The 25,029-nt window shown below is 50.2% G+C and overlaps 1 protein-coding gene across 2 annotated transcripts in view; it reads right to left on the bottom strand.

Annotated features, from left to right (window-relative positions):
- laptm4b (lysosomal protein transmembrane 4 beta) overlaps positions 1–13,041 on the bottom strand; it is a 66,721-nt gene extending 53,680 nt beyond the window's left edge. The window contains exon 1 of one of the 2 annotated variants that reach the window (XR_013498370.1): positions 12,395–13,041. Coding sequence is in view for 1 of the 2 variants with exons in the window: in XM_078217007.1 (XP_078073133.1) it covers positions 12,395–12,493 (99 nt within the window). In the remaining variant the exon portion in view is untranslated. The remainder of the gene's footprint in view (positions 1–12,394) is intronic. The other variant, XM_078217007.1, reaches the window with a different exon arrangement.
- Positions 13,042–25,029: the final 11,988 nt, after the last annotated feature.

Below are 25,029 nucleotides of genomic sequence, written 5' to 3'. Positions count from 1 at the left end.
TAAGGAAATTTGGCATGTCAGCTACGACTCTCACCAACTTTTACAGATGCACCATAGAAAGCATTCTTTCTGGTTTTATCACAGCTTGGTATGGCTCCTGCTCTGCCCAAGGCCGCAAGGAACTAACAAGGATTGTGAATGTAGTCCAGTCCATCACGCAAACCAGCCTCCCATCCATTGACTCTGTCTACACTTCCCGTTGCCTCGGCAAAGCAGCCAGCATAATTAAGGACCCCCACGCACCCCGGACATTCTCTCTTCCACCTTCTTCCTTCGGGAAAAAGATACAAAAGTCTGAGGTCACGTGCCAACCGACTCAAGAACAGCTTCTTCCCTGCTGCCGTCAGACTTTTGAATGGACCTACCTCGCATTAAGTTGATCTTTCTCTCACATCCTAGCTATTACCGTAGCACTACATTCTGCACTCTCTCGTTTCCTTCTCTATGAATGGTATGCTTTATCTGTATAGCGCGCAGGAAACAATACTTTTCACTGTATACTAATACATGTCCAAAGATGTGCAGGTCAGGTTGATTGGCCTTGCTAAATTGTTCCTAGTGTCTGGGGATTAGCAGGGTAAATAGGTGGTGTTACAGGAATAGGGCCTGGGTGGGATTGTGGTCGGTGCAGACTCGATGGGCCGAATGGCCTCCTTCTGCACCGTAGGGATTCTATGATTTCTATGTGACAATAATAAATCAAATCAAAGAAATTGTTACGGTTCAGAGATTTGTTTGGATACGGATATCAGGAGTGTTTATAATTCCCCGGTAAGATCTGGGCTGGTGTATTGTGTTGCATACTTTAGGAAGGTCCAGGCCTTGGAAAGGGGGTGGTTTACCAGAATTATAGGAAAGGTGAAGGATTCCAGTCAGGAGAGACTGGAGAACCTGGAGCGATTCTCCAGTGCAGTGAGAGGGGAGACATCAACGGAGGCCGTTTTGCGGGCTTCCCACTAGGCCCCTGGGCCGCTGCACATCTGCGTGGCTAGGATTTCCAGGCCAATCAACTCTGCGCCAGAAATCAGCATGGAGCTAATTACCATGTGGAGATCACAATTTCAATATGATTAGTGGGCCCAGGACTGAAGTCTCCAGGCCCGCTAACATCTCTCCCATGCCGGGAGTGGTTCACTCCAGTGGGGTTTACAACTAGTCCCTAGTAACAAGGAACAGAGGGAACTTGAGGGAATGGAGACCGTTGTGCCCCCCCCCCCCCCCAGGAGGTTGGGGGTAAGGGGAGGTTCCCCTTGGGCAGTGCCAGCCTGGCACAGCCCAAGGGGCTATGGCACTGCCCCAGAGCACCTTGGCACTGCTCACCGGGCATCAGGAGGGAGTGGGGCCTATTCGGTGGGCGATCACTCTGTGCCACTCTGCACAGGGATTGCAGGCAGAGCGAGGGAGGACAGCGATCAGGGCTGGCCATCTGGTCGGCGGGGGAGGGAGGGTTGGTGGCTGCCGCGGGGGTGATCAGGAAATTGGGGCTGGCCGGGGACTGGGGGTCACCGGGGCTTGCCGGGGAGGTCCAGTGGCCTGCAATCGGGGGCTGGGGTGTTTGGAGGGACAGCGATGCGGGATCACGGGGCTGGCTATCGATCGGGAGGCCGGCAGTGCGGGGCCACTGTGTATGCGCCAATCTCAGCACTGACAGATCAACGCATGTGCAGCGGCCCACTCAGCGCTGTGCTGCCGGCCTCTCCAGCAGGAATAGGCCCCGTCCACTGATCATCCTGTGAGGCATGGAGTATGGGAGATTTGCTCTGGAAATCATGCTGAAAAAACAAGCGGGGGTTACTCCCATTTTTCCGCAAATTGGGGACTTAGAATTTTTGGGGGAAAATCCCAGCCCTTATCCCTTTCGAGTGGAGGAGATTGATTTGATTTGATTTATTATTGTCACATGTATTAGCATACAGTGAAAAATATTGTTTCTTGCGCGCTATTCAGACAAAGCATACCATTCATAGAGAAGGAAATGAGAGAGTGCAGGATGTAGTGTTACGGTAATAGCTAGGATGTGGAGAAAGGTCAACTTAATGCGAGATAGGTCCATTCAAAAGTCTGACAGCAGCAGGGAAGAAGCTGTTCTTGAGTCGGTTGGTACGTGACCTCAGACTTTTGTATCTTTTTCCCGATGGAAGAGGGTGGAAGAGAGAATGTCCGGGCTGCGTGGGTCCTTGATTATGCTGGCTGCTTTGCCGAGGCAGCGGGAAGTGTTGGAAGAGACAATGGATGGGAGGCTGGTTTGCGTGATGGATTGGGCTACATTCATGACCTTTTGTAGTTCCTTGTGGTCTTGGGCAGAGCAGGAGCCATACCAAGCTGTGATACAACCAGAAAGAATGCTTTGTATGGTGCATCTGTAAAAGTTGGTGAGAGTCGTAGCTGACATGCCAAATTTCCTTAGTCTTTTGAGAAAGTGGAGGCATTGGTGGGCTTTCTTAACTATAGTGTCGGCATGGGTGGACCAGGACAGGTTGTTGGTGATCTGGACACGTAAAAACGTGAAGCTTTCGACGCGGAGGGGAGATTTAATTGCGGTTTTGATACAGTAGACATGGTTAAATCGTTCCCACAGGTGATCAAATTTCACAGAATCGCAGAATGGTTACAGCACAGAAAGAGGCCATTCGGCCCATCATGTCTGCACCGGCTGTCCGAATGTGCTAGTTACCCAGTGCCACTCATTGGCTGTCTTCCCGTAACCCTGCACACTCTTCCTCTTCAGATCTAATTCCCTCTCAAACACCTCGATTGAATCTGCCTCCATCAAACTCTCGGGCAGTGCATTCCAGACCCTAACCACTCGCTGCGTGAAGAGGTTTCCCCTCTTGTCACCGTTGCCTCTTTTAAGTTTTTAAAGTTTTAAGTTTAAGTTTTCAAATTTTATTTATTAATGTCACAAGTCGGCTTACATTAACACTGCAATGAAGTTACTGTGAAATTCCCCTAGTCGCCACACTCCGGCGCCTGTTCGGGTACACTGAGGGAGAATTTAGCATGGCCAATGCACCCCAACCAGCACGTCTTTCAGACTGGGAGGAAACTGGAGCACCCGAAGAGAACCCACGCAGACACGGGGAGAATGTGCAGACTCCGCACAGTGACCCAAGCCGGGAATCGAACCCATGTCCCTGGCGCTGTGAGGCAGCAGTGCCAATGTCGTTGACTCTCAAATGCCCTCCAAGGGCAACTAGAGAAGGGCAATAAATGCTGGCCAGCCAGTGATGCCCAAGTCCCACGAATGAATTTAAAAAAGCCTCTTCACCGTCCACCATTCACAGCCGGGTCTACAGCTGCCTGAGCCCTGTGTTTCTGAATTCCTTCGCTGAGCCTCTCTACCTCTTTTTAGCTCTACTTTCTTTCATGAACGTACTCCTTAAAACCCCGCTGCTTTGATCCAGCTTCTGGTCAACTCTCCTAATATCTCTCTATGTGGCTCGAATTCAAATAGCATCCATGCTATTAAAACTATAATTAGGTGTGATCAGAGTTAATCTGCAGAAAGTGTTGACTTCAGTGGGTCAAATGGTTCAAGAAGCACTCCAGCGCCTGGAGACTGACGCCCCCAATGAAATACTGAAGGAGTGCAATCTTCAGGCGTGCTATTAAACCACTCTGCCTATCATAGAACATAGAACAGTACAGCACAGAACAGGCCCTTCGGCCCACGATGTTGTGCCGAGCTTTATCTGAAACCAAGATCAAGCTATCCCACTCCCTATCATCCTGGTGTGCTCCATGTGCCTATCCAATAACCGCTTAAATGTTTCTAAAGTGTCTGACTCCACTATCACTGCAGGCAGTCCATTCCACACCCCAACCACTCTCTGCGTAAAGAATCTACCTCTGATATCCTTCCTATATCTCCCACCACGAACCCTATAGTTATGCCCCCTTGTAATAGCTCCATCCACCCGAGGAAATCATGTGGATGTAAAGATCTCATGGCACTCTTTGGGGTGGCAAAGTGGTTGGCACAGCTACTCCACAGCGCCAGGGACCCGGGTTCGATTCCCGGCTTGGGTCACTGTCTGTGCAGAGTTTGCACATTCTCCCCGTGTCTGTGTGAGTTTCCTCCGGGTGCTCAGGTTTCCTCCCACAGTCCAAATGACGTGCTGGTTAGGGTGCATTGGCCGTGCTAAATTCTCCCTCAGTGTACCCGAACAGGCGCCGGAGTGTGGTGACTAGGGGATTTTCACAGTAACTTCATTGCAGTGTTAATGTAAGCCTGCTTGTGACACTAAATAATAAATTAAAATTATACCCTCATAATCTTATACACCTCAATCACAGGCCCCCCTTGGATTTATATCGAGTAGAGGAGATTATGGAGTGATTGAATTGGGGTTTGTTTTTAAGATGATCAGAGGGTTTGATTAGAAAGATTCCTCTGGTGCGGTAACTCTGAAGATTAGATCCAGGCTGCTCAGAGTGAGGTCAGGGGGCATTATTTCACATAAAGATGGTGGAAATCTTTAACCCTCTCCACCAAAAAGGTCGGGGGTCAATTGAAAAAGTCAAAGATTTGTGATAGACAGGGACATTAAACGATAGGGAAGAAAGGAGGATAACTGCAGTGGAGATACAGAGCAGCGCTGATTGAATTGAATGGTGGGCGGAACAGGCTCGAGGGGCCGAATGGCCTCCCCCTTGTTCACAGCAACATCCACTTAGAGAAATGGTGAAGAAATGAGAAAACCTTGGGCAACGATAAAGGTATTGGAGAAGGAGGAAGATTACCCACACGAGAAAGCACCAAGCACAAAAACAAAGAGGGGGAAAGATGTGATCTGAAGAGGAATTGTAATAGAATGCTAGAGTCATTGAAAGAAAATGGCTACTGCAACAAGGGGGTGAAAGGTCGCGGGCAGGGATGCGGGATTGAGGTTTCATTTGGATCAGCAACGATCTTATTGAATGAGGGGGCAGCCTCGGGTGGCCGAGTGGCCTTCTCCTGCTCCTAATTTATAGAGTCATAGAATCCCTACAGTGCAGAAGGAGGCCATTTGGCCCATCGACCCTGCACCAACAACAATCGGCCCTATCCCATGCATTTACCCTGCTAATCCCCCTGACACTAGGGTCAATTTAGCATGGCCAATCCACCTAACCAGTATGTCATTCAGACTGTGAGAGGAAACTGGAGAACACGGAGGAAACCCACGCAGACACGGGGAGAATGTGCAGACTCCACACAGAGAGTGACCCAAGCTGGGAATCGAACCCGGGTCCCTGGCGCTGTGAAGCAGCGGTGCTAACCACCGCGCCAGCCCTAACTTCATATGATTTCAATTTAATCAGCTGAAGCTGGTTTGTTGGAGAGAAAGAAACCTCTTGCCCAATCACAAGCAGATCAGCTTAAACATAGCTCGTGGCAGTCTTTGCATCGGACACCAACTTACAACAAAAATACAAATCATAAACGGTTGTGTGTGTAAGCGTGTTCAAAGGGCAGTATCGGATCGGCCCTTGTGAATTCAGTACTCAATGTTTCTTTGGAAGGAACTCTTCAAATGCAGCCAATAAAAATATAACAAAACTTACTCCAAATTATAAATCAAAGAAAGGGTTTAATTACTTCATACTTCATTACTCCAAACTTGGGGCCTCGGCCTGTGCCACTCCAAGCTCCCCACAATTCCAAATAGGTTCTTATTTATATTGAGTCAGCTGGTCAACTGACGATGACATCATTCTATAATTGGTTCCATCGCTTACTGGATCAACTGACCCTTACAGCTTGTTATCATTGGTCACATTACATCCAATACAAAGTTGTCACCGGTTACATTCGAACACCCGACAGAGTGTGGGTTCAACACAGATATGACGACTTCATTGCCTCGTTCATGTGTGTCAGTTATCTAACCGAAGCTTAAGGAGATTCTGAAACTTTAATGAGATTTGCTGTTTCAGTTCCCCAGATTAGCTTTCCCAGTGATTCATGTCCGTTGAGACATATCATTGGCGGATCTACATTTCTATTCATGTGCTCCGGGCAAAATTAACTCTTCTCTCTTTCCGAATCACTGGGTAGCTACTATTGTTGTCAGAGAAGCTTCTCAGGACACAAAGCGGTAATAGATACCGGGTAATGAATCTAATCTTCCTCGCCGATCAAATTCTAGTTACTCGCATTTCCAAAACAATTGGAGCTCATGTTGCAATGTTTCTGACAGTTTAAAGACCCTGTCAATCATTTGATGACCTGCCCTAAATTAGACGTTTAATTGAACACTGTGCCATTGCCCGATCGCCTGACAGAAAACAGCAAAATGCACAAAGATGCTCGAAATCAGAACCGTCAGAGACACAAAATAGGTCAGTCAGCGTTGGTGAAGGGTTCAGTCAAAGGGTAACTCGATAAACGCAGGAGGGAGAAAGGAATAGGAGGATGTGGAAGGTCTAATACAGATAGGAAATATACAGTCAATGGCAGAACCCTTAAGAATATTGATACGCTGTGGGATCTGGGTGTACAGGTACACAGGTCACTGAAAGTGGCAACGCAGGTGGAGAAGGTAGTCAAGAAGGCATACGGCATGCTTGCCTTCATCGGCCGGGCCATTGAGTTTAAAAATTGGCAAGTCCATGTTACAGCTTTATAGAACTTTAGTTAGGCCACACTTGGAATATAGTGTTCAATTCTGGTCACCACACTACCATAAGAACATAAGAAATAGGAGCAGGAGTAGGCCATCTAGCCCCTCGAGCCTGCCCCGCCATTCAATAAGATCATGGCTGATCTGACGTGGATCAGTACCACTTACCCGCCTGATCCCCATAACCCTTAATTCCCTTACCGGTCAGGAATCCATCCATCCGCGCTTTAAACATATTCAGCGAGGTAGCCTCCACCACCTCAGTGGGCAGAGAATTCCAGAGATTCACCACCCTCTGGGAGAAGAAGTTCCTCCTCAACTCTGTCTTAAACCGACCCCCCTTTATTTTGAGGCTGTGTCCTCTAGTTTTAACTTCCTTACTAAGTGGAAAGAATCTCTCCGCCTCCACCCTATCCAGCCCCCGCATTATCTTATAAGTCTCCATAAGATCCCCCCTCATCCTTCTAAACTCCAACGAGTACAAACCCAATCTCCTCAGCCTCTCCTCATAATCCAAACCCCTCATCTCCGGTATCAACCTGGTGAACCTTCTCTGCACTCCCTCCAATGCCAATACATCCTTCCTCATATAAGGGGACCAATACTGCACACAGTATTCCAGCTGCGGCCTCACCAATGCCCTGTACAGGTGCATCAAGACATCCCTGCTTTTATATTCTATCCCCCTCGCAATATAGGCCAACATCCCATTTGCCTTCTTGATCACCTGTTGTACCTGCAGACTGGGCTTTTGCGTCTCATGCACAAGGACCCCCAGGTCCCTTTGCACGGTAGCATGTTTTAATTTGTTTCCATTGAGATAGTAATCCCATTTGTTATTATTTCCTCCAAAGTGTATAACCTCGCATTTATCAACGTTATACTCCATTTGCCATATCCTCGCCCACTCACTCAGCCTGTCCAAATCTCTCTGCAGATCTTCTCCGTCCTCCACACGATTCACTTTTCCACTTATCTTTGTGTCGTCTGCAAACTTCGTTACCCTACACTCCGTCCCCTCCTCCAGATCATCTATATAAATGGTAAACAGTTGCGGCCCGAGTACCGATCCCTGCGGCACGCCACTAGTTACCTTCCTCCAACCGGAAAAACACCCATTTATTCCGACTCTTTGCTTCCTGTCGGATAGCCAGTCCCCAATCCACTTTAACACACTACCCCCAACTCCGTGTGCCCTAATCTTCTTCAGCAGCCTTTTATGGGGCACCTTATCAAACGCCTTTTGGAAATCCAAAAACACCGCATCCACCGGTTCTCCTCCATCAACCGCCCTAGTCACATCTTCATAAAAATCCAACATGTTCGTCAAGCACGACTTTCCCCTCATGAATCCATGCTGCGTCTGATTGATCAAACCATTTCTATCCAGATGCCCTGCTATCTCCTCCTCCAGAAGGATGGAGAAGGCTTTGGAGAGGGTACAGAAAAGATTTACCAGGATGCTGCCTGGCATGGAGGGTATTAGCCATGAGGAGGCATTGGAGAAACTTTGTTTGTTTTCACTGGAACAACGGAGGTTGAGGGGCGACCTGATAGAAGTCTACAAGATTATGAGGGGCATGGACAGAGTGGATAGTCAGAAGCTTTTTCCCAGGGTGGAAGAGTCAATTACTAGGGAGCACAGGTTTAAGGTGCGAGGGGCAAGGTTTAAAGGAGATGTACGAGGCAAGTTTTTTTACACACAGGATGGGGGATGCCTGGAACTTGTTGCCGGGGGAGGTAGTGGAAACAGAAACGATTGTGATTTTTAAGGAGCGTGTTGACAAATACATGAATAGGATGGGTATAGAGGGATATGGTCCCCGGAAGGGTAGGGGGTTTTAGTTCAGATGGGCAGCATGGTCAGTGCAGGCTTGTAGGGCCGAAGGGCCTGTTCCTGTGCTGTAATTTTCTTTGTTCTATGTCGGTGAGATGGGATGAAGAATATATAACACAAACAACAAGGGTATCAACACTGAGCCTTGTGGAACACCACTTGAATCAACTTTCTATCTGCAAGTGCATCCATCGACCCTTACCCTTTGTAAGCACTAGCTGAATAATCCCGAGTGTGCTAATAGCTATACTAACAACCAGTTTAAGACAAGCAGTTGAGCTCATAACACGGTCATTTACACTTGCCCAGAAGTGACACAAATTCATTTGCACGGACTCGTTCTCTGAAAACAAAAGGAATATAAATGGGGACTGCTGGGACACTGGGGTGTTGATAGATGAGATGTAGAGATCTGTAATGCTGCATTGTGTGAATAAACATCCTATCAAGAAAAGAATCAGTGTTCAGTTTCATACTTCACCCTCTGGTATCAATCCATTGATGTGGAGATGCCGGCGTTGGACTGAGGTAAACACAGTAAGAAGTTTAACATCACCAGGTTAAAGTCCAACAGGTTTATTTGGTAGCAAAATAAAGCTACCAAATAAACCTGTTGGACTTTAACCTGGTGAAGTTAAACTTCTTACTGTATCAATCCATTGAACAGAATTCCTTAATTTTATTCATTTATGGGATGGTGTTGCTGGCATTTATTTCCCAACATTTATTGCCCATCCGTTGTCCTTCAGTGTTAGATAAATTGTGGGGAGGTTACCTTGCAGAATTCAAAGCACATTAGTTACTGAAAATGTAGCTCATCCAATCTACATCAAATCAAGCGTTGCACTGTGCTTGTATCTCCATGCCAACGCTATAGTTAAGAAAACTCACCAGTGCCTCTACTTTCTCAGGAGGCTAAGGACATTTGGTATGTCCACTACGACTCTCAGCAATTTTTACAGATGCACCATAGAAAGCATTCTTTCTGGTTGTATCACAGCTTGGTATGGCTCCTGCTCTGCCCAAGACTGCAAGAAACTACTAAAGGTCGTGAATGTAGCCCAATCCATCACGCAAACCAGCCTCCCATCCATTGACTCTGTCTACACTTCCCGCTGCCTCGGTAAAGCAGCCAGCATAATTAATGACCCCACGCATCCTGGACATTCTCTCTTCCACCTTCTTCCGTCTGGAAAAAGATACAAAAGTCTGAGGTCACGTACCAACCGACTCAAGAACAGCTTCTTTCCTGCTGCCAGCAGACTTTTGAATGGACCAACTTATATTAAGCTGATCTTTCTCTACACCCTTTGGGGCAGCATGGTGGCACAGTGGTTAGCACTGCTGCCTCACTGTGCCAGGGACCCGGGTTCAATTCCGGCCTCGGGTCACTGTCTGTGTGGAGTTTGCATATTCTCTCCGTGGGTTTACTCCAAGTGCTCCCGTTTCCTCCCACAGTCCAAAATATGTGGGTTAGGTGGATTGGCTATGCTAAATTGCCCCTTAGTATTAGGGGGACTAGCTAGGGTAAATGCATGGAGTTATGGGGATAGGGCCTGGGTGGGATTGTGGTCAGTGCAGACTCGATGGGCCGAATGGCCTCCATCTGCACTGTAGGGATTCTATGATTCTAGCTATGACTGTAACACTACATTCTGCACCCTCTCCTCTCCTTCTGTCCTGTGTACTCTATGAACGGTATGCTTTGTCCGCAGAGCGCGCAAGAGACAATGCTTTTCACTGTATACTAATACATGTGACATTAATAAATCAAATCAAATATCTACAAAGGTAATGAGAATATTGCCGGGGCAAATCCACAAAGTAATTATTCCACTTGCTGGGAAATCACAGGATATTCTACTCCAGTGCTGTACTTTAATCTACATCTTTTAGAATGAATTTAAAATGAAGTTGGTTTCCTCTGGGTTCGATGAAGCAAATTGTGAAAGACCTGCCTACTCAATAAATTCGCATTTTCAATATCCACTTTCATCCCGAGGACTTCAGATATTGCAGCTCTGACACAGCTATGTTTATCCAAGCTTTCAGCAATACATTGCAGGATGTTCCATGACTCAACCAGCAGCTTAGAGGAAGTGTCTAGCCTGGAGTATTATCTCAATAAGGCTCGGGATGTAAAGCCATGTGAAGGTTACAGAGTTCCAGAAATACCCTCCCAAGGCCATGAATAGTCCAGCTTCTGACATGAGACACCCTGGCCAATTCAGTGAATGGGGGATAAACGGTACAGAATCTACAATCCCGAATTTATCCCCATCACAAAGCGGTTTTCACCAGGGAGATTTGACCTGATCAGGAGTAGCACTGGGTCACAGAAGCAGCAGTAACCTTCTGCCTTCTTGGTCAACAGACAGTAATGAAAACCATCGCAACATGTGAAACATTCGCCAAAACTCAGTGTTTATCACAATCAGGCTGGGGTGAAAGTTCACTCAGAATGCTGCATAACAAGGGCAGCCGCCTACACTCAAATCACTCCCTCACTCCCCTCCGCCTCACTCAGCCCCTACCTCACTCCCCTCGCTCCCCTCCCAACCCACTCCCCTCACCCCTCACACCCCCCTCCCCCCTCCCCTCACACCCCCCTCTCCCCTCACACCCCACTCCCCTCACTCCCCTCCGCCTCACTCAGCCCCTACCTCACTCCCCTCTCCCCTCGCTCCTCCCAACCCACTCCCCTCACCTCTCACACCCCACTCCCCTCGCTCCCCTCATACCTCGCTCCCCACTCCCCTCGCACCCCACTCCCCTCGCACCCCACTCCCCTCGCACCCCACTCCCCTCGCCCCTCACACCCCTCGCCCCTCACACCCCTCGCCCCTCACACCCCACTCCCCTCGCCCCCCCACTCCCCTCGCCCCCCACTCCCCTCGCCCCCCACTCCCCTCGCCCCCCACTCCCCTCGCCCCCCACTCCCCTCGCCCCCCACTCCCCTCGCCCCCCACTCCCCTCGCCCCCCACTCCCCTCGCCCCCCACTCCCCTCACACCCCACTCCCCTCACACCCCACTCCCCTCCGCTTCACTCAGTCCCTTCCTCACTCCCCTCTCTCCCTTCTCCCCTCACTCCCCTCCGCCTCACTCAGCCCCTCCCTCAGTCTCCTCTCCCCTCACATGCCTCCCGTCCTCATTCTCCTCTCCCTCCCTGCAGTCACTCTCCCTCACCTCACTCTCTTACCCCCTCAGCTCCTCCCCCTCTATCCACATTATTCTCACCTCACCCTCCACCACCACCCTCACCTCCATTACACTCCCTCGCACCCCACTCCCTCCCACTCCCACCCCACTCCCACCCCACTCCCACCCACTCCCACCCACTCCCACCCACTCCCACCCCACTCCCACCCCACTCTCACCCACTCCCACCCCACTCCCACCCACTCCCACCCCACTCCCACCCACTCCCACCCACTCCCACCCCACTCCCACCCCACTCCCACCCACTCCCACCCCACTCCCACCCACTCCCACCCCACTCCCTCCCACTCCCACCCCACTCCCTCCCACCCCCTCCCACTCCCACCCCACTCCCTCCCACCCCCACCCCACTCCACTCCCTCCCCCCCGCACCCCACTCCCTCGCACCCCTCTCCCACCCACCCCACTCCCTCGCACCCCTCTCCCTCGCACCCCACTCCCTCGCACCCCTCAACTCATGCTCCGTCACCCCCTTCTCCTCCAATCCTCCCCCTCACTCTCCTCTCTTCCTCTCTCACTCACTCCTCTCCCTCACCCTCCTCTTCACCTCACTGTCCTCTCCTCTCTCTCTCTCCCTCACCAACCCCTCCTCCCCCTCCCCCTCCTTATTCATACCACCCCCTTCCCCCCACACCCCCTCCCCCTCCCTGCTCCTACCCCCACACACTGCCTCCTTTCCCTGGCTGCCCTCCCCCAGCACTCAGACATTCCCTCACTCCCAGCCGCACTCACCATGGACCAGACTCCCAGGATGATGGTGCCGGTACGGACGTGGCAGCAGAGGCAGCAGCTGTTGGAATACCAGCTTCCCAAAGGCGACACAGTCCTCATGGCTCCCGGGAAAACACCGCGGGGAGAAACAGAGAGGAAACAGAGTGAGAAAATCAGACGAGGAAGGAAGCAGCGCAGGCAATCGGAGCTCAGAGCTGCTCCTCTGATCAACACTGCCCGCCTCACACTGAGCTCCTCCCAGCACAGCCCCCACACACACACCAACCTCCCCACACTGAGCTCCTCCCAGCACAGCCCCCACACACACACCAACCTCCCCACACTGAGCTCCTCCCAGCACAGCCCCCACACACACACCAACCTCCCCACACTGAGCTCCTCCCAGCACAGCCCCCACACACACACCAACCTCCCCACACTGAGCTCCTCCCAGCACAGCCCCCACACACACCAACCTCCCCACACTGAGCTCCTCCCAGCACAGCCCCCACACACACCAACCTCCCCACACTGAGCTCCTCCCAGCACAGCCCCACACACACACCAACCTCCCCACACTGAGCTCCTCCCAGCACAGCCCCCACACACACACCAACCTCCCCACACTGAGCTCCTCCCAGCACAGCCCCCACACACACCAACCTCCCCACACTGAGCTCCTCCCAGCACAGCCCCCACACACACACACCAACCTCCCCACACTGAGCTCCTCCCAGCACAGCCCCCACACACACACACCAACCTCCCCACACTGAGCTCCTCCCAGCACAGCCCCCACACACACACCAACCTCCCCACACTGAGCTCCTCCCAGCACAGCACCCACACACACACCAACCACCCCACACTGAGCTCCTCCCAGCACACACACCCACACACACACCAACCTCCCCACACTGAGCTCCTCCCAGCACAGCCCCCACACACACACCAACCTCCCCACACTGAGCTCCTCCCAGCACAGCCCCCACACACACCAACCTCCCCACACTGAGCTCCTCCCAGCACAGCCCCCACACACACACACCAACCTCCCCACACTGAGCTCCTCCCAGCACAGCCCCCCCACACACACACCAACCTCCCCACACTGAGCTCCTCCCAGCACAGCCCCCACACACACCAACCTCCCCACACTGAGCTCCTCCCAGCACAGCCCCCACACACACACCAACCTCCCCACACTGAGCTCCTCCCAGCACAGCCCCCACACACACACCAACCTCCCCACACTGAGCTCCTCCCAGCACAGCCCCCACACACACACCAACCTCCCCACACTGAGCTCCTCCCAGCACAGCCCCCACACACACACCAACCTCCCCACACTGAGCTCCTCCCAGCACAGCCCCCACACACACCAACCTCCCCACACTGAGCTCCTCCCAGCACAGCCCCCACACACACCAACCTCCCCACACTGAGCTCCTCCCAGCACAGCCCCCACACACACACACCAACCTCCCCACACTGAGCTCCTCCCAGCACAGCCCCCACACACACCAACCTCCCCACACTGAGCTCCTCCCAGCACAGCCCCCACACACACCAACCTCCCCACACTGAGCTCCTCCCAGCACAGCCCCCACGCCCCCACACACACCAACCTCCCCACACTGAGCTCCTCCCAGCACAGCCCCCACGCACACACCAACCTCCCCACACTGAGCTCCTCCCAGCACAGCCCCCACCACACACCAACCTCCCCACACTGAGCTCCTCCCAGCACAGCCCCCACACACACACCAACCTCCCCACACTGAGCTCCTCCCAGCACAGCCCCCACACACACACCAACCTCCCCACACTGAGCTCCTCCCAGCACAGCCCCCACACACACCAACCTCCCCACACTGAGCTCCTCCCAGCACAGCCCCCACACACACCAACCTCCCCACACTGAGCTCCTCCCAGCACAGCCCCCACACACACCAACCTCCCCACACTGAGCTCCTCCCAGCACAGCCCCCACACACACCAACCTCCCCACACTGAGCTCCTCCCAGCACAGCACCCACACACACACCAACCTCCCCACACTGAGCTCCTCCCAGCACAGCCCCCACACACACCAACCTCCCCACACTGAGCTCCTCCCAGCACAGCCCCCACGCCCCCACACACACCAACCTCCCCACACTGAGCTCCTCCCAGCACAGCCCCCACGCACACACCAACCTCCCCACACTGAGCTCCTCCCAGCACAGCCCCCACGCACACACCAACCTCCCCACACTGAGTTCCTCCCAGCACAGCCCCCACACACACCAACCTCCCCACACTGAGCTCCTCCCAGCACAGCCCCCACACACACCAACCTCCCCACACTGAGCTCCTCCCAGCACAGCCCCCACACACACCAACCTCCCCACACTGAGCTCCTCCCAGCACAGCCCCCACACACACCAACCTCCCCACACTGAGCTCCTCCCAGCACAGCCCCCACACACACCAACCTCCCCACACTGAGCTCCTCCCAGCACAGCCCCCACGCCCCCACACACACCAACCTCCCCACACTGAGCTCCTCCCAGCACAGCCCCCACACACACCCACACACCAACCTCCCCACACTGAGCTCCTCCCAGCACAGCCCCCACACACACCAACCTCCCCACACTGAGCTCCTCCCAGCACAGCCCCCACACACACCAACCTCCCCACACTGAGCTCCTCCCAGCACAGCCCCCACACACACCAACCTCCCCACACTGAGCTCCTCCCAGCACAGCCCCCACGCCCCCACACACACCAACCTCCCCACACTGAGCTCCTCCCAGCACAGCCCCCACACACACCAACCTCCCCACACTGAGCTCCTCCCAGCACAGCCCCCACACACACCAACCTCCCCACACTGAGCTCCTCCCAGCACAGCCCCCACGCCCCCACACACACCAACCTCCCCACACTGAGCTCCTCCCAGCACAGCCCCCACACACACCAACCTCCCCACACTGAGCTCCTCCCAGCACACACACCCACACACACACCAACCTCCCCACACTGAGCTCCTCCCAGCACAGCCCCCACATACACCAACTTCCCCACACACACTGCCTGCAACAGGGGGAGGAGGGAGAGAATTTAACCCTCGCTCCACACACACACACACACACATTCACACACTCACACGCAACACACAGACACACACACACACAGACACAACACACACACACACACTCACTCACTTACTCACACACACAACACTCTCACACACTCACTCACTCACAACACTCACACACACACACTCACAACAGATACACACATTCACACACACACAACACTCACGCACTCACACACACACATACACACACTCACACCCACGCAATACACACACAAACACACACACACACAACACACACTCACACACTCCCACTCACTCACACACACACACAACACTCACACACACACACAACACTCACACACACTCACACAGTCACACACACTCACTCACACACAACACTCACACACACTCCCACACACTCACTCACACACACACACGCTCACACACAACACTCACACACACTCTCACACACTCTCACACCAGATACACACATTCACACACAAACACTCACGCACTCACACTCACACACACAACACACATACACACACTCACACAACACACACGCAACACACAGACACACTCACACACACACTCACACACACACACACACACTCACACTCACACACTGGTGAGTCAGATGCTCTGTCAGAGGGTTGGTGCAGACTCAATGGTTCTCCTTCGGTCCTGTGGCGATTCTATGATTCTTCGAGCCTAAACCTTTAGTTTCCCTTCATGTAAATAAAACCCCAAATCTCTCCCTCTCCCAAAAGTTAGTCAGGATCAGGGGTCACTTTCCTCGCTCGGATTTACGAACATGAAATAGGGGCAGGAGCAGGCCATTCAGCCCATCCAATCTGCTCCACCATTCAGTGAGATCACGGCTAATCTGCCATCTCCTTTTGGTCATTCTTCCTGTAGGAGGGAATGAATGAACTGAGTCTTCTGAGACATGTAAAGCTTCAATAAAAATGGCTTTATTCAACATCCATGAGGGGGAGCAGAACTCGTGCCTATAAATCCAGCTTGCTTCCAGCTACTCTACTGAGCATTAGCTCTTTTGGATTCTTATATCCCTTTCTTTACATTACAAACCATTACATTTATATCAGGTTATCATATTGTTACTTTGAATTGGTTACAGTTCTGTTCTTGATCACATTATACGGTTCCATTGTCTTGGGTGCTTCAGCTTTAATCCCTTTGTGGACATCTCCTCTCCACCTGTTTAAGTTAATTGTCCCATTTCCTGGATACTCTATTAAATCTTCAGAGGCACATTGGTTCCTCCAGACCTTTTGGAGCCTCGATAAGTGATATCAATTCTCATATGTTTATTGTAACCTTGGAATGATATCATTCCTCCGGGTGCTCCGGTTTCCTCCCATACTCCAAAGATGTCCTGGCTAGATACATTGACTCTGCTAAATTGACTGAAGTGTTGGGGGGACTAGCAGGGTAAATGTGTGACAGGGATAGGGCCTGGGTGGGATTGTTGTCGGTGCAGACCCGATGGGCCAAATGGCCTCCTTCTGCACGGTAGGGATTCTATGATTCTATTAAATTCTGCTCTGGCCAGTGATGCCCACATCCTGAGAAAGAATAACTCCTTGGAGGGAATTCTCCCAGCCTGCTGCGCTGCTCTAGAAAATAAATTGTTGGGGCCATTAAAGATTTCCAAACTGGGATTTCGTATTATGAATGAAAGAACCCAAGATTTGATTTGATTTTGATTTGATTTATTATTATTAACATACAGTGAAAAGTATTCTTTCCTGCGCGCTATACAGACAAAGCATACCGTCCATAGAGAAGGAAATGAGAGAGTGCAGAATGTAGTGTTACAGTCATAGCTAGGGTGTAGAGAAAGATCAACTTAATGCAAGGTAAGTCCATTCAAAAGTCTGACAGCTGCAGGGCAGAAGCTGTTCTTGAGTTGGTTGGTACGTGACCTCAGACTTTTTCAGATGGGTAGATGGAGTTCAGAGATCGACCGTGACTTGCTTATATCGGTCGTGGGTATAGAGTATAAGAGCAAGGAGGTATTGTAGGAATTGTACAGGGTGATGGTTAGGCCACAGTTGGAGTAGTGTGTGCAGTTCTGGTCACCTCATCATAGGAAGGATGTGACAGAGGGGATTTAGAGGAGATTCACCAGGATGTTGCCTGAGACGGAGCATTTCAGCTATAAGGAGAGACTGGATAGGCTTGGATTGTCTTCTCTAGAGCAGAGAAGGCTGAGGAGGGACATGATTGAGGTGTATAAGACTATGAGGGGTATGGACAGGGTGAGTAGGAAGAAGCTGTTCCCCTTGGTTGAGGGGTCAATCACGAGGGGGCAGAGTTTTAGGGTGAGGGGCTGGAGATTCAGAGGGGATTTGAGAAAACAGTGTTTCACTCAGAGGGTGGTGGGAATCTGGAATGCGCTGCCTGGGAAGGTAGTGGAGGCTGGAAACCTTACAACCTTTAAAAAATATTTGGATGAGCAACTGAAATATCATTCAAGAATATGGGACAAGTGCAGGAAAATGGGATTAGTGCGACTTTAGTGGTAGTTATTGTCGGTGCAGACTCGATGGGCCGAAGGGCCTTTTCTGCACTTTATGTCTCAATGTGATCTTGCTGAACACTCAAACAGGATGGAATTAGGAAATAATTTTGAATATGTTTAAATCACGGGTAGATAGTTTTCTGATCGATAAGGGAATTAGGGGATATGGGGAGCAGGCGGGTAAGTGGAACTGATTCGCTTCAGATCAGCCATGATCTTGTTGAATGGCGGGGCAGGCTCGAAGGGCCAGATGGCCTACTCCTGCTCCTATTTCTTATGTTCTAATGACATGTGATTCAGTGAGAAGGCAGGAGTTTCAGGTGCTGGGATCTGAAGATTAGTAAGCTAATCAGCACAACAAATGGATATGTGTGAACGAGGTTTGTGTTAGGTGAGCATGGATGGGTTTTAGAATACTTGAAAGATCTACTACTTTTTAAAATTCATTTGTGGGACATGGGCGTCGCTGGCTGGCCAGCATTTATTGTAAGGGGTCTAACAACACCAGGTTAAAGTCCAACAGGTTTATTTGGTAGCAAAATCCACTAGCTTTCGGAGCGCTGCTCCTTCGTCAGGTAAGTGGGAGTTCTGCTCCTTCGTCAGGTAAGAACTCCCACTTACCCGACGAAGGAGCAGCGCTCCGAAAGCTAGTGGATTTTGCTACCAAATAAACCTGTTGGACTTTAACCTGGTGTTGTTAGACTTCTTACTGTGTTCACCCCAGTCCAACGCCGGCATCTTCACATCAGCATTTATTGCCCATCCCTAATTGCCCGACGACAGTTGAGAGTCAACCACGTTGCTGTGGCTTTGGAGTCACATGTAGACCAGACAAGATAAGAATGGCAGATTTCCTTCCCTAAAGGACATTAATGAACCAGATGGGTTTTTCCAACAATTGTTTCATGATTATCAGTAGATTCTTAATTCCAGTTTTTTAAAAATTCAAATTCCACCATCTGCGGGATTCGAACCCGGGCCCCCAGGATATTAGCTGGGGATTAATAATCTCACAATAATACCACTAGGCCATCGCCTCTCTCAGTGGCTCTGTGTGATTGAGCCTTGTGCTGAGATTATCCAGATTTCCAGGAGCAGATACAGCAGCACCCTGACCGTTCTAGTCATTATCCAATGATGGGTAATCTCGCCCTCACTCCTGAGGGGAGGTACAACAAATAACATCTGAGGGCAGTTTAGAGAAGATTCGAGGAAATGAAGCAAGCCGCGGTGACTCGAGTTTTAGGATTCTCCAATGTACCCTCCTTTAATTCAATGCTACATCCCTCAAGAATGCACCGAACTTCCTTATCGAGGTCTTTGGGGAATTTAAACTGACCGCCTGCCTCGGTAATCTGGTGCAGAGGGTGAAGAATGTTTGTGAAAAGAAGCATTGTGCCCTGAGATCCAAACTAATACATCCTTTACAGATGTTCAACACATGTTCTTGGACACACATCACTATCCATCTCAAATGACTAATCCAACTGGTTAAAGTCAATATTGAGGCTCGGGTATATCTATTCTAACCCGACATTTCTTTAACCAAGGAAAAACCTCACCTCCTGTGAATTGAGCTTTTTGTTCTAAGTATTGTCTTCCTTCTCTGTATTTTTCAACAGTTTAAAGTTTATTTATTAGTGTCACAAGTAGGCTCACATTAACACTGCAATGAAGTTACTGTGAAAATCCCCTAGTCGCCACACTCCGGCGCCTGTTCAGGTACACTGAGGGAGAATTTAGCACGGCCAATGCACCCTAACCAGCACGTCTTTCAGACTGTGGGAAGAAACCAGAGCACCCGGAGGAAACCCACGCAGACACGGGGAGAACGTGCAGACTCCACACAGACAGTGACCCAAACCGGGAGTCGAACCCGGGTCCCTGGCTTTGTGAGACCACGGTGCTAACCATTGTGTCACCGTGCCGTCCATAATACAGCAATCTCATCTTAAATTGTGAAACCTTGGCATGTCAATCTTTCAACTAACAACTGGAAATTCAAATTTCTCTTCAATGGTTATCGGTCTCTATGAATCATAGAATCCCTACAGTTCAGAAGGAGGCCATTCGGCCCATCGAGTCTGCACCGACCACAATCCCACCCAGGCCCTACCCCCACATATTTTACCCGCTAATCCCTCTAACCTACGCATCTCAGGACTCTAAGGGGCAATTTTTTTTTTAACCTGGCCAATCAACCTAACCCGCACATCTTTGGACTGTGGGAGGAAACCGGAGCACCCGGAGGAAACCCACGCAGACACGAGGAGAATGTGCAAACTCCACACAGACAGTGACCCGAGCCGGGAATCGAACCCGGGACCCTGGAGCTGTGAAGCAGCAGTGCTAACCACTGTGCTACCGTGAAGGTTGTGACATTTTCTAAATTCCGTTCATAACATAAAACTAGAACCAGAGGGCACCACCTCAGGCTAAAGGGACGATCCTTTAAAACAGAGATGAGGAGGAATTTCTTCAGGCGGAGAGTGGTGAATCTGTGGAACTCTTTGCCACAGAAGGCTGTGGAGGCCAGGTCATTGAGTGTCTTTAAGACAGAGATAGATAGGTTCTTGATTAATAAGGGGATCAGGGGTTATGAGGAAAAGGCAGGAGAATGGGGATGAGAAAAATATCAGCCATGATTGAATGGCGGAGCAGACTCGATGGGCCGAGTGGCCTAATTCTGCTCCTATGTCTTATGGGCTTATGGTCTTATGACAGCACTGCAGCTGTACCTAAACCACATATTCTCCGATAGTTCAAGAAGGCAGCTCACCACCACCTTCTCAAGGGCAGTTAACAGGGAACAGAGAAAAGTACAACACAGGAACAGGCCCTTCAGCACTCCAAGCCTGCGCTGATCATAATGCCCTAACGAAACTAAGAACAAATCTTCTGCCCTTACTCGGACCGTATCCCTCTATTCCCTCCCTATTCATGGACTCATCCAGATGCCTCTTAAATGTTGTTAATGTGCCTGCTTCCACCACCTCCTCTGGCAGCGCGTTCCAGACACCCACCACCGCTCTGCGCATCTCGCTTAAACTTTCCCCCTCTCACCTTGAACCTGCGCTCTCTTGTAATTGACACTTCCATCTGGGGAAAAAGCCTCTGACTATCCATAGAATCCATAGAATCCCTACAGTGCAGAAGGAGGCCATTCGGCCCATCGAGTCTGCACTGACCACAATCCCACCCAGGCCCTATCCCCATAACCGCATGCATTTACTCTAGCTAGTCCCCCTGACACTAAGGGACAATTTAGCATGGACAATCCACCTAACCCACGCATCTTTGGACAGTGGGAGGAAACCGGAGCAGCCGGAGGAAACCCACACAAACATGTGCAGACTCCGCACAGACAGTGACCCAAGCCGGGAATCGAACCTGGGTCCCTGGCGCTGAGAGGCAGCGGTGCTGACCACTGTGCCACCGTGCCGCCCCTGTGCCTATCCAGTTAGGGATGGGCAATAAAATGCTGGCCTAGCCAACACTGCCTAGGACCCCCTGTTCAGCTGTACCACGAGTGTAACGGAGGGACTACATCGGGGAGTCATTTTAGCTCCTTAGCAGACTAGTGTTTTACCACAGCTGCCACCCCCACCCCCGTGCCCTCCACTCCGTTCCCCAACTGGTTCCTGACCCACCACCCAGGGATCAGTCAAAGCTTATCTCCTGCGTCAGACTCTGAGAAGCGGGGCTGACGGCAATGTTTGCTTAAACCCGATTTGATCGTTCAGTGTTATTGGAGCATCTCGTAAAATCCTCTTACCTGCGTTTCGGGAAAGCTGTTTGTTTGGCAAAATATAACACGAGCGATTAATTAGAATCTGCTGTCAATGGGGCCTGCCCCGTATAAACATTGGGCGGATATAATAACAGGGACTCATTATTTAGATAGCTGTTAAAATCTAATGCAGACTTCATAGGATAATGCTTCAATATATTAAAGGGAATTATGAGATTCTAATGGATTATTTTTGGAAAAAATAATTTGGAAGGAATAATTTGCTGTGTTACCGGCTGCCAAACCATAAGATATGCTGATGCATAAAATAATAGTTATTGAAGTCAGGTCTATTAACTGATTTAAAACATTTTTTAAAAATCAGGATGTATTTATACAACATCAAATCCATTCCACAAAAACACAGCTAAATTAAGACAAAATTGATCATATTTAATAATATAATTGACAAGTTGGTCCGAAGGGCCAGCTTCCATGCTGTAAACCTCTATGACTCTGACTCCATGTCAACCTCATTTTAAAATTCACCAATGCTTAAGAAATGAAGGAATGTAGGAAGGGGAGGAGGCCATTCTGCCCCTCTCGGTTCTGTTCTTCCATTCTATGAGATACAAGCATGGAAACAGGCCCTTCGGCCAAACTTGTCCATGCCGCCCAGATTTTACCATTAAGCTAGTCCCATTTGCCCCCGTTTGGCCCATATCCCTCTGTACCAATCTTACCCATGTAACTGTCTAAATGCTTTTAAAAAGATAAAATTGAACCCGTCTCTACTACTACCTCCGGTAGCTCATTCCAAGCACTCACCACCCTCTGTGTGAAAAAATTCCCCCTCTGGACCCTTTTGTATCTCTCCCCTCTCACCTTAAACTTATGCCCTCTAGTTTTAGACTCTGACAAAGGATCACCCAGACTCGAAATGTTGGCTCTATTCTCTCCCCACAGATGCTGTCAGACTTGCTGAAGTTTTCTAGCATTTTCTGTTTTTGTTCTAGATTCCAGCATCCCCCAATATTTTGCTTTTGTTCTTCCCCTGAATCCACTTTTGAAAGCCTCCCACTTACCAGTCGTTCCTTTGCCTTCCCACAGACTCCCCAAACTACTTTTGAAAGTTCCTGCCTAATACCATCAAACTTGGCCTTGCCCCAATTTAGAATTTTTAACTTTTGGACCAGACCTATCATTCTCCATAGCTATCTTAAAACTAATAGAATTATGGTCACTGGTCCCAAAGTGATCCCTCACTAACACTTTTGTCACCTGTCCTTCCTTATTTCCCAAGAGGAGGTCAGGTTTTGCCCCCTCTCTAGTCGGGTTATCCACATACTGAATGAGAAATTCCTCCTGAATACACTCAACAAATTTCTCTCCATCCAATCCTGGCTATCCCAGTCAATGATGGGAAAGTTAAAGTCCCCTACTATTATCACCCTATTGTTCTTGGAGCGATCTGTAATCTCCTTACATATTTGCTCCTCAATTTCCTGCTGACTATTTGGGGGCCTATAGTACAACCCTATCAAAGTGATTTCCCCCTTCTTACTTCTCAGTTCTACCCAAATAGACTCGGTGGCCGAACCCTCGGATATATCCCCTCTTAGCACTGCCGTGATATTCTCCCCAATCAAAAATGCAACTCCCCCTCCTCTCTTACCTCCAGTTTTATATTTCCTATAGCACCCGTACCCTGGAACTGATTAATAAGGGGGTCAGGGGTTATGGGGAAAAAGCAGGAGAATGGGGATGAGAAAAATATCAGCCATGATTGAATGGTGGAGCAGACTCGATGGGTCGAGTGGCCTAATTCTGCTCCTATGTCTTATGGTCTTATGGAATATTGAGCTGTCAGTCCTGTCTCTCCCGTAGCCATGTTTCAGTAATTGCTATAATATCCCAGTCCCATGTCCCCATCCATGCCCTGAGTTCATCTGCCTTGTCCGTCAGGCTTCTTGCATTGAAATAAATGCAGTTTAATCTGGACCTCCCTTGCTCTCTGCCCTCTCTTGCCTGACCTGTCTACCACTAGGATTACTGACACTGCCTCCCATCCATTGACTCTGTCTACACTTCCCGCTGCCTCGGCAAAGCAGCCAGCATAATTAAGGACCCCCACGCACCCCGGACATTCTCTCTTCCGCCTTCTTCCTTCGAGAAAAAGATACAAAAGTCTGAGGTCACGTACCAACCGACTCAAGAACAGCTTCTTCCCTGCTGCTGTCAGACTTTTGAATGGACCTGCCTTGCATTACGTTGATCTTTCTCTAGACCCTAGCTATGACTGTAACACTACATTCTGCACCCTCTCCTTTCCTTCTCTATGAACGGTATGCGTTGTCTGTATAGCGCGCAAGAAACAATACTTTTCACTGTATGTTAATACATGTGACAATGATAAATCAAATCAAACCAAATCAAGAATCAGAACCCTAACCTATCCAATCTCTCCTCATAGCTTAACTATTGGAATACTTTCATAACAAAGTTTAAAGTAAATTTGAGGATGTGCATCATCAACTGTTACCATGACAATTTCACATTTTAACTTGCTTGGTGAACCTTTGCCATCTTGTTTTTGTTGCCTCCAGATTTGCAAATGTGATGTGAGGAAAACCTTTTCCACGCAGCGAGTGGTTGGGGTCTGGAATGCGCTGCCTGGGAGTTGTGGTGGAGGGAGGTGGAATCGAGGCATTCGTGAGGGTATTATTTAAATAGAAGCGGGGGGAGGTTTCCTGTTCCGCCCTCCACGAGAACCGTAGCAGGTGGGGGAGGGCGGACCATGCAAATGTCTGTTCACCTCTGTGATGACTTCAGCCAGGTTAATGAGGTCGGCTTGCCAGAGTATGAACTGCCTGATGAGTCCTAATTGATGGTTAAATCAGGGAGCCTCATGCTCCCTATTTAAAGCAGGTGTGTCAGACTCCCAGCCTGCATTCAGCAGGGAGCAGCTGGCTGTGTACAGATGTATGGTGTAAATACTGTAACTTGGTGATGGGACTTTCGCCTCCGTGGAGCTATTACAACCTTGGGCGGGATTTTCCGGTTTTGGGGTGAGCGCGGCCGGAAAATCCCACCCACAGTGTGCAGGGTTATGGGGAAAAGATAGGAGAATGGCTCTATGTCAAAATGCTCATTTGGTGAGCTGGGTGCAGACATGATGGGCCAAATGGCCTCCTGGGCCATAAAAGCTCTGTGATTGTTGACAATGTCAATGCTCTCCTCTCTGTCTTCCCAACTTGCACCCTGATTTACTTATCTTTATCATCACAAAG

The sequence above is a fragment of the Mustelus asterias genome, chromosome 7, assembly GCF_964213995.1.
Source record: "Mustelus asterias chromosome 7, sMusAst1.hap1.1, whole genome shotgun sequence".
In the NCBI taxonomy this organism is placed as follows: Eukaryota; Metazoa; Chordata; class Chondrichthyes; order Carcharhiniformes; family Triakidae; genus Mustelus; species Mustelus asterias.
Note: the sequence above shows the minus strand (reverse complement) of the source record. Positions and strands in the feature narration are given on the sequence as shown.